The 11,141-nt window shown below is 36.3% G+C and overlaps 1 protein-coding gene across 1 annotated transcript in view; it reads right to left on the bottom strand.

Moving 5' to 3' along the window:
* LOC125668891 (uncharacterized) overlaps positions 1 to 11,141 on the bottom strand; it is a 79,536-nt gene that overhangs the window by 50,927 nt on the left and 17,468 nt on the right. The window contains exons 13-19 of the mRNA XM_056161311.1: positions 6,024 to 6,192; positions 4,900 to 5,042; positions 4,717 to 4,794; positions 3,968 to 4,068; positions 3,069 to 3,216; positions 1,958 to 2,016; positions 1,041 to 1,176 (exon numbers count right to left, since the gene is read on the bottom strand). Of these exons, the coding sequence (XP_056017286.1) occupies positions 1,041 to 1,176; positions 1,958 to 2,016; positions 3,069 to 3,216; positions 3,968 to 4,068; positions 4,717 to 4,794; positions 4,900 to 5,042; positions 6,024 to 6,192 (834 nt within the window). The remainder of the gene's footprint in view (positions 1 to 1,040; positions 1,177 to 1,957; positions 2,017 to 3,068; positions 3,217 to 3,967; positions 4,069 to 4,716; positions 4,795 to 4,899; positions 5,043 to 6,023; positions 6,193 to 11,141) is intronic.

Genomic DNA, 11,141 nt, shown 5'->3' with positions numbered 1-11,141 from the left:
ATAACAAGGCACATTAGCTCCAGATCTGAGGCTATCCCAGAAAATATCTAGTCTGCCCAATATTTCCCGGAGAGATGCAGGTGGATAGCTAAAGGTACATAGCAAGCAGTTCTTACACTGCACACACACGATTTGTTCTGGCTGCAATAATGTAGCCCTCCGTTTTTTTTTCCCCTGATGTTCTTGGGAAGGGTTACAATTCCATAGGATCTTCGTTATGTTGAAAAATATCTTATGGTTAACCTAAATAACCTCCATGTATTTGTCTCCAATGTTGTTTACACTAAAAAGAGTACCAACTTTGCACTTTGGCATGTCTAAGGCCAAAAAATTAAATCAATATGTAGTTCCTCAAGTCATTCCAACAAAGAAAGGAAAATCATAAGGTGGCAGAAAATTTTTTACTCTGCTGTTTGTTTTTTTTAACTTGATATCAAACATAAACCTTTTCAATACCGGCAAAATTGCTTTCCTTTGTACTTGTCTATTGATGTAAACACTACCTTATATGGGCATATGCAAATAAGTTGACAATCAAACATGGCGCACTATATGAATCGAGATAATTGGAATGCATGTTTATCAAAATTGTTAAAAATGGTAGAATAGAGTCTCAAGTTGCAGGTATCATTTTATTTGCGTAAAGAAAGCCAGATAATGTTCAGAATGAACAAAAATGTTGTGGGAATGAATCATTGTCCCACATTTGCACCATTATGGAGATTCTAAGGAGTTGTAGCTCCCCCCCCCCCCAAATTTGTTTTAAAAAGTTGAATAGGGCTACATTATTGTAGGTAAATTTGTTCCAGTGAAAATCTACATGTGAATAACCAAGATTGATATGTAATAATATTTTACTGATTAAACATAACATTGCGGAATGAAATTCCTGCTAATATTGCACTGGGAGACATCACTATAGTTAGCCATTACACAGTCTTGTATCTCGTGATATGATAGAACCTCAATGCAGATCATGTGACATACGGAAATTAATGTTGAGAGTATGCACTTAAATCTACACTGGTCAGCATTGGTCAGTCTGTGGGGCTCTCATCCAATAGTTTCCTTTGTAATATTGATTTAATTTGTCCAATTGGAACACAGCTAGATGAGAAAACATCCGAGGCAGTCCAAACTTCTTGAGGGGAGATAAGTTGGGTCACAGAGGAAAAACTAAAAAATAGATCACAATGCAAATTAAGTTTATTTTTGATCTTCCACTGGTTCTTCTTTTATTACAAATTTACTGGTATTAAACTGATGATAGTAACAATCGTTACCATCATCCCAAGATGGCGGAAGGAAATTCCGAAAAGACCACGTTTACTTATTATATCTATTTGTATTGTTTATTTGTGAATGATATGTAGGCAAGAAATATCATACACTAGCAACAATTACGATCAGGTGTTATTTTATCTTTTATACGGCTCATATGAACAGAAAATTCGTTGTTGAAAAAACAGCGAGGATGATAGTAATGAAAGTTCTAACGTTACTATCATCATTCATTCTGTTACTATCATCCTCGCTGTTTTTTCAACGACGAATTTTCTGTTCATATGAGCCGTATAAAAGATAAAATAACACCTGATCGTAATTGTTGCTAGTGTATGATATTTCTTACCTACATATCATTCGCAAATAAACAAATACAAATAGATATAATACGTAAACGTGGTCTTTCCAGAATTTCCTTCCGCCATCTTGGGATGATAGTAACAATCGTTACTATCATCAGTTTAATACCAGTGAAATTAACATATTCCTTTGAATTTTTGTATTTCCAATCTCCTTTACAGATCTATCTATAACTCATTACGCTTGTTTTGTGTCTTATAAAAAATCTCAAGGAATATCATTATCATTCATGTTTTACAAAGTATGGTGATGTCGTGTTGCAGGTTATTTTCTGATAGACTACAATTGGAGAGTGCTCTGGTTAAGGCCTCACCTTCTGATGTTTGGCATTAAGGAAAACGCTGCCACTGCATAGTCCGTCAAGACATTCTCCTTAAAGTACATCAAATAAATAAACAGCACAGATGTTACTACTAAATATTTTGTTTGTCATCCTACAAACAATTCTTTTGAGAATACTGAAGTTGTAAATTTTCAGTATGGAACCTTAGAAATGACAATACTCCCCTCGTTAATAGAGAATTTACCTTGTTAATGTGACATACCCCCACCCCATAATTTTCTCATCAACTGCTAATCCTGCCCTTAATCACCTGCCCCTTATCACTTAGATGTACACTTGTTAATCTTGCCTTGTCCAATAAACTGAGTATGAACCATGCTCAACCTGCCTTCTTCCTAAAATGAGTGTGAAGTAAGCCCCCCCCCCCCCTCCATTTAGTGAGTATAAATTTGTTAATCCGCTTAACCAAGTGTGATTCTTCTGCCTTCTCCACACCACTCCTGTAGTGTAAATGAGGGTATAAACATTGTTAGATCCACACCACTCCTGTAGTGTAACTGAGGGTATAAACATTGTTAGATCCACACCACTCCTGTAGTGTAACTGAGGGTATAAACATTGTTAGATCCACCCCTTCTGCCTTCTCCACACCACTCCTGTAGTGTAACTGAGAGTATAAACATTGTTAGATCCACCCCTTCTGCCTTCTCCACACCACTCCTGTAGTGTAACTGAGGGTATAAACATTGTTAGATCCACCCCTTCTGCCTTCTCCACACCACTCCTGTAGTGTAACTGAGAGTATAAACATTGTTAGATCCACCCCTTCTGCCTTCTCCACACCACTCCTGTAGTGTAACTGAGGGTATAAACATTGTTAGATCCACCCCTTCCAAGAAACAGTGGTGTATTCACCTTGTTAATTTTGCCCTTAACACTTTCACCCCCTCCCAATCTAGCAACCCCACAGCAATTGAGGATGTGAAATTTTCTTGATTTTCAATGCCCCCCCCCCTCCCAGTATCTGAGAGTATAAACCTAGTTTATTCTGCCCCCACTCCCAATGACTGCATGAGGCTTTCTGATTTTGCCCCCCTCCCCAGTAGCTGAATGTGAACCTTCCCATAAAATGTTTACGAACCTTGTTCATCCTATCTATAAGGCAGTAGAAGAGCTTGAAGTGTAGTTGCGAGTTGTCACAATAGTCGCGGACCAAGTCTAGAGCCAGCTCCCAGTGTCTGTGGTCCAGGTAAAACCTTAGGGCCTTTATCTCGCATTTCTCTTGTTTGCTGAATCACACGAATAAACAAGTAAATGCTACATTCACACCATTACTGTGGAATCATTAGAATTCGTGGTGGCTCAATTTTCGTAGAATTCGTGGGTACCCCTCACCCACGAAGTTACATCCTCAACGAATAAAGACATTCCAGAGTTATCTTTCTTACAAATATATAAATCCACGAAATTACGTCCCCATGAACCCGTAAAAAATTCAGCAATCCACGAAAATTGGCCCCCACGAATTTAAATGATTCTACAGTATCAGAACTGTCAAAGAATCACATGGAATTTTACTCTGTATCTAAATGACTAACTTATAAAGCTCAGGTGAGATAAAGTTCAATACCCTGTTTGTTATAGTGTCTCCTATTGAATCATTTTATCATAACAATGCTTGTATATCTAAACTACACTCCTCCCACCGCTAAGCACTGAGGGATTCAGTGTGCCAGATAAACTGTTTATATATTTTTATAATCCAATCCATCAGGTAGTGATTGTTGTAGTTTAATTTCTTTACACCAGCATGTACAGTGAGAGCACTTTAGAGATGAGTTCAAACTCTGTAGGTAAGGTCGTCATGGTGACTAGTGAAAATCAGATCAATTGACAATCAACGATTCTATGGTCTGCAGTATTTTAAATACACTATTCCTTAATTTAAGCAAGCCTTTATACCAGGGTATTGGTTATGATAGAGTGGTTCTAGTTTAGTTGACTACTTAATTCAGCTTGTCGGATCTCTTAGTGACTGACCTGGCCAGCAGCAGTGAAACGAAGGCTTGGGCGGAGTCAGGGGAAGTAACTGCTTCTTCTACATCCTGTATACAGGCCACAGCTCGCTCGTAATACTGAATCTAGATAATAACAAACATATTTCAAAGTGTGTTTATATTCAAATCATAGATCTAAATTTAATTATTCGTACACAGTAGTAACAATAATAAATGATTTGAAGAAAATTCAAAAATGAAAAGAATTTGTTTTTTTGTGCATCTACCCGACAAAAATTTGGGGTTTGTGGGAAAATTTCCTGGTATATAATAAGATTTTAAATTCATTTCAAAATGAAATAGCTGTTTTATTCTGACAATTCAAAGGGAAGTAACTCAGTTTACTTTTGATTTTTTTTTTTACATGATTCCAAGATCCTACATTGCATTTTTATATGCAGGTGACTGTCGGTATTAAATTTTTGTTAATGTCAAGTCAAAGGCCAAATTTTAAATCTTGGTAAAACTTCTGAACTATATAAATTATAGACTTTAACGTCAAATTTTATAGAAAACTGAATTAAGTCACTTTGACGGATATTCAAGTTTTACAAACTTATCCAACTATTTCTGAAATCAATGAAAGTGAAACACACAGCCTGTTGTTTCTTGATAATTGCAGACACTTACAGCCTGTCGTTTCCTGATAAATGCAGACACTTACAGCCTGTCGTTTCCTGATAAATGCAGACACTTACAGCCTGTCGTTTCCTGATAAATGCAGACACTTACAGCCTGTCGTTTCCTGATAAATGCAGACACTCCCACTTTTTGGTCATTGATCATTTGGCATATCTTCACAAACTGCTTCTACAAAATAAATGAGATCGATTGTATCAACAGTCTGTAAGCAATTATGTCCGACAATAAAAACATAAGATTTTCTTCTAATAATTTGTTATCATTTGTCATTACCAGCTTTTTTGGTTGTAGCTGATACAACAGACGACATATGTGCTCAAACATTGGTACGGCAACATCACTGCTGACCGGACTAGTGGATGTGTCAGGGGCCAGGATACACTGCCATCTCTGTATCTGGGCTGGACTGATGTCATCTACAGCAAGCAAATAAAGATAAATAAGTTCTCATCACTTTCATACAACAAACACAGCATCTCAATCTAAAATCCCAATGAGTTACAAACGGAACAAGAGGCCCATGGGCCACATCGCTCACCTGAGTCACCTTGGCCCATATCTAAAGATTTTCTTTATATATTAGTATGTAAAACTTTGATCCTCTAATGTGGCCCCATCCTATCCCTTGGGGCCACAATTTTACCAGACTTCAATCTGCACTATGTCAAGAAGCTTTCATGTAAATCTCAGCTTTCCTGGCCCAGTGTTTCTTGAGAAGATTTTTTAAAGATTTTCCCCGATAGATTTGTATGTAAAACTTTGATCCCCTATTGTGGCCCCATCCAACCCCCGGAAATTTAAGTATATACTTAAGAAAATTCTTAGAATTTTTATGCATACAGGGGTCATGATTCATTTAAACTTGAATCTGCACTATGTCAGGAAGCTTTCATGTAAATTTCAGCTCCTCTGGCCCAGTGGTTCTTGAGAAGAAGATTTTTAAATGACCCCACCCTATTTTTGTGATTATCTCCCCTTTGCAGGGGGTATGACCCTTGATTTGAACAAACTTGAAAGCCCTCATCCAAGGATACTTTATGCTAAGTTTGGTTGAAATTGGCCCAGTGGTTCTGGAGATGAAAATGTGAAAAGTTTATGCCGATGACGCCGACAACAGACAAATTTTGATTAGAAAAGCTCACTTGAGCCTTCGGCTCTGGTGAGCTATAAAGTAAACATTACAAAATTTTCAACAGATATGACTTCTTGTCCCATCCATAAGTATACAGAGCTTTGCAATGGGAACCATCTGTGGTACAGATACATAAATCTAATGGTACACGTTCTTACAAGATTTTACTTGATATTTCCAAAAATTGGAATCACTCATGTCAGCTGATGGGCAAAAAGTAACACTGTAGTAAGCATTAGCAGTAAAGTCCAATGAGGATACAGACCTGTGTCAAACTCCATCTGGGATTCGAGGACACCCAGCACTTGTTTGGGGTGAGAGTGAGCCACGGTGAGAAGCCGTGCATGGCGACCAGACATCGGGAGGCTGGATTTAGGGTCCAGTATGTGGAGCACCTCCTCCTCCACGGAGGCGGGGCAAGCTGAGCTAGAGGGCTGTCAATCACAGAAGACACAAGTTTTACATAATCTGCACACACCTGTGGGTTATAATTTTTTTTCCAGAGGTATCCTCTTTCTCTTCCTGAATTTATACTGGAAATTTTCACACTGATGTATTTTGCAAAATTTGATCAAAATGCTCAAGGTTTATTTTTGTGTATCATTTTTGCATATCAATTAAAACACTTAAGTATTTTCAAAGAATTTGTTTGATAAAAATGTTTTTGCAAATTCAACAGACCTGCAAAATACAATGTATTGCTAAATTTAACCAGACTGACAGCACTTTGAAAATTAGAGAAGGCTTCATTATTGAGAAAAGATGGGACATTTAAAATGGGCTGAAGAAGAATGCTGGGATATTTGCAATCAATCAAGCTTTTAACATCACAGAACTGAATGCCAGTAATTACTAATAACAGTATGTAATTCAAATGCTGAAAAAGGCCTCAAGAATACAGAGTGTGACTCTTTCTGCATAATCAGGAACATTAATTTAATATCAGATACTTAGAAAGTTGTTTATGGTGGATCAATCCTCATGTGATGTCACAAGTTCTTGTAAAATCATTATTTAATTAGAATTTGCACGATAGAAATATATCCTTCTGAGAAATTTAATTCACTGGATAAAATAAACAAGAGGCCCATGGGCCTAGAATCGCTCTTCTGATACATTGTAGAACAGGCAAAAATTCTCACTAACCAAGATTCATCAATTAACAAAGTTTGATGATGTTAAGTCAAATAGTACCTGAAAATTTAAATGTAACTGTCCAAAAGTGGGTCACAGTGACCTACTTTTGGTCGACACACTGAAGACTCAAGATGTGTCAACTGACAAGTCCAATAGTATTCAAATATAGCCGTCAATTTCCAAAAGAAGGCCACAGTGACCTACTTTTTGGTCGACACACTCCAAAGACTCAAGATGCATCAACTGACAAAGTTTGATAATTGAAGTCAAATAGTATCTGAAATATTCAGATATAAACATCAAATTCCAAAAGTAGGTCACAGTGACCTACTTTTTGGTCGACACACTCTGAACAACTGACAAAGTTTGATGATTTTAAGTCAAATAGTATCTGAAATATTCAAATATAGCCATCAAAATCCCAAAATAGGTCACGGTGACCTACTTTTTAGTCAACACACTCTGAAGACTCAACATGCATCAACTGACAAAGTTTGATAATTGTAAGTCAAATAGTGTCTGAAATATTAAAATATAGCCATCAAATTCCAAAAGTAGGTCATGGTGACCTAGTTTTTGGTCAACAAACTATGAAGACTCAAAATGCATCAACTGACAAAGTTTGATGATCCTGGCTTTCATAGTGTCCAAAATATGCATCTAAAATTGAAAATGTGAAATTTGAATGTCTGCAAAATTCAAAAAGTAGGTCACTGTGACCTACTTTTTTTTTATAAATATGTTTCGTGGCCTCTAGACGCATCAACTTACAAGGTTTGATGATTCTAAACCTCTCGGTATCTGAAATAACAACCTAAAATGTATTCATAAATGATTAACCATAAAATTCAGAAAGTAGGTCATGGTGACATACTTTTCACATGACGCACTTTAAGGTCCCAAGGTCCATCAACTGACTACTTTTGATGATCATAGGCTAAAAAGTGTCTAAGATATGCATCAAAATCCATTTAATAATAATTACCTGCGAAATTCAAAAAGTAGGTCACCATGACCTACTTTTGAGACAACATGATATTAGGTCCTAAGATGCATCAACTGACAAAATTTGATGATCCTAGACCTTATACTAAGCAAAATATCAAAGTTTTAACAAAACAAAATTTAAGGTCAACTTTGAAGTGACCTCGAGACCACACCCTTTGCCCCAGGATGATGCCTTGAACAATTTTTTATCTACAACCTATCCTTATCCTTATGCATAAGTTTGGTGATAATTTGCCCAGTAGTTCTTGAGAAGAAGATTTTTTTAGCAACCACTACTTTTGTTTGCATTTTCCTAATTATCTCCCCTTGTTAAAGGGTGACAACCCTAGTTTTAGTACAAATGAAAGCCCTTGGGCCAAGGATACCCTGTGACAAATTTGACAAAAATTGGCCAAGGGGTTCTTGAGATAGAGCCCTTTTTCCAAAAAGTTGACGCACACCAGACATATGGCCATATGATTAGCTCTTTGAGCCTTCAGCTCAGAAGAGCTAAAAATCTGGCAAACTATTGATACTGAAAAAGTTTATATTTTCCATAGATATTAAATCAATTATTTATAATAAAAGAAATGTTGTCAAGGGCAATAACTCCTATGCTGGAATTTCCTCTACTGCATGTCTATTGTACAATGAGATTTCCCTAATATCGAGAACTAATTTATACATAATAATGAAATAGCAGGTTTTTTTTAACTGTTTACATTTAAAAGTCATGTCAACAAGTTTTAAATATTCTTATTATTCTGTTTAACGAAAATATGTGTTGACCAATAATTCTGTTTTTGCATGTCTGACACCTTTAAAATCAAAAGGTGGCAACATTCAAATTTTCTTTGGTTATTGAGTGGAAATTAATACAAACATAGATATTGATCAGTCATACGAGGGCGGAGCTACCTTAAATACATTAATAAATGGTCAAGACAACAAATGTATACCCTTTGCCAAAATAACTGGAAATTTTCCATTGAAATAAAATTGAAAATCAACTGAAATAGCAGTTATCATTGAAATACCAGTATTTTATCAGTGATTTGCTTTTGGGGCTCATTAGAACAGTTATTTCATGACCATTGAAATACCTGTTTTTGGATAAATGTACTTTCAATACCTTAAATTTACCAGTGAAACACAAGTTTTTCTTAAAACTTGATAATCAATGCTATAAATATACATTGTTACACCAGTTAATTTCTATTACAGTTTTTCTGTTTTCAATGGTGAAACATATCTTAGTCTAGTCAATCTAAAAGTTATATAAAAGTTTCCATCCTTTAAACCTTTCATCAGAAATTGATATTGATATAATTGATCACAAATTTTCCCTAAGACAGGGACTTTTGGACCAAGGTCATTTTGGAAAGGTCAAGGTCACTCGGAACATATACCTTATGTAAGTAAAAGTTTTTGAAGTTATGAATATTGACACCAAAATAACTACCCCCCCCCCCTAAAAAAAAGTTTTAAAAATCCTAGTTAATAATTCTCAAAAACACGCCCCCCCCCCTTCATCCTTCATTCAAAATGATGCTGCGTATCAATGTAGTAACCCCCCCTCCCCAAAATGCAACGTACTTTATAATGGGTGGCTCCCTCCCTCCCCCGGCCACACTTTTTTATTTTTGTAGTAGTGAGTGGGAAGATTAGGTAGAGGTTATGGGTATTGGCCCCATGTATTAAATGACTCTCTCTCTCTCTCTCTCTCTCTCTCTCTCTCTCTCTCTCTCTTAAACACAACGCTATATGATTTTCAAAGAAGTCGATATCGAGAATATTAAAATCTGGTAGGTCCCCCCTCTGAAAAAACAGTAGATTAAATAGATATCGGTAAATCGGCTGTTTCTTTCGACATGATTCCTGGATTCGCCCTTGATCCTCTCGCTTCTACAGGATGCTCGCGCAGACTCCACATGACGTCATTTAAGGCATTTGAATTTCTTTCAACGCGGAGTGTTGGACGACTGAATATATTTGATCAACATATGTTTGCAGCGATATATTATACCGATGACAGGAAAATAGAAGTGGTCCATTCTAAGAAGTGAATCGGTTGGAAAATGCAAACAAACATTCACAACTTTCAACTTGTTGTATAGAGACTGTGGCAAAATGTAGCTACTTGATGATGCGCGGGGCGGGAGAGTTGGATTCAGAGACGCGATGTCGACTACGATGTGTGTGAACAAAGGTAAGCATTTCTTTCGTATAAATTTCAAGCGCAATCACATGGGCCTGTCATGAATTTGATCCTTCTCTATATAGACTATACAATAAATTATAGTGCGGGGGCCTAAATTTTGCAGCCCTTCACCGGCAATGGTGATGTCTCCATATGGTAAAAACATAACGCAGATTTCAATTCACTGCGATGATTTACATGGATGTCGTTAGACGAAAATATCGAGATTAAAGGTGTGTTTCTTAATTAGATCTTAGGAGTCGGCAGTTTTATCTGTAAGGGTGTACAATATAAATAACAAACACTAAGCTCTTCGCGATCGAAGCGACAGGAATGCAACCCAATTTTGGCAAAACACAACACGCGGCCCGGTATGATTTAACTAATATGACAATGGAAATGTCCCACCTGATTTCTGGAACGACCATGGTAAATAACGTTGACAATTTAGATTTATGAAACATCACAATGTGTAATATACATAATATATTTCTAGACTGTCCTGACTACAATTTTATTTCTACTTGTTACATAAATGTGGGGAAAAATACTCGTCTTATGATTCTTTTATTTTATTTTATTTCTTATTTTTGTAGATTAAGCTTGATGAATCCTACAACCTGTTAATAGATGCGAGCAAGATTACCAGGCGGCGCCGGACTTGGACTTGTTGCTGCATTATTTTACTCCGACATATCTGGCAGCACACTCGACAGCAATAGGATTGAGATCGTCAATACTATATATATCTACAGCTAATTCAAGGTATAGTAGACTATGAATCCTAAATCATATTCAATATTAAATTTGGGATATTGACACAATTTGAGATACAGTTGTTGTCTTCGGACAGGCTGCATTTTTAAAAAGTTTCTTCACTGATAAGTTCTATAGTATTTTACAAATTTTGCCCTTAAGTCAATTGATAAGCTTTTCCCCTTTAGAATTTATTAAGCTATTAATATAACAATAATACACATGAAATATCTGATCTGTTCATGGATTTACTATATCGTATCTTGTCAAGTCAAAGTCAACCACTGTCATTTAACTACCATG

This window comes from Ostrea edulis, chromosome 4, assembly GCF_947568905.1.
Source record: "Ostrea edulis chromosome 4, xbOstEdul1.1, whole genome shotgun sequence".
NCBI lineage: Eukaryota > Metazoa > Mollusca > Bivalvia > Ostreida > Ostreidae > Ostrea > Ostrea edulis.
This window is presented reverse-complemented; position numbering and strand designations above follow the sequence as displayed.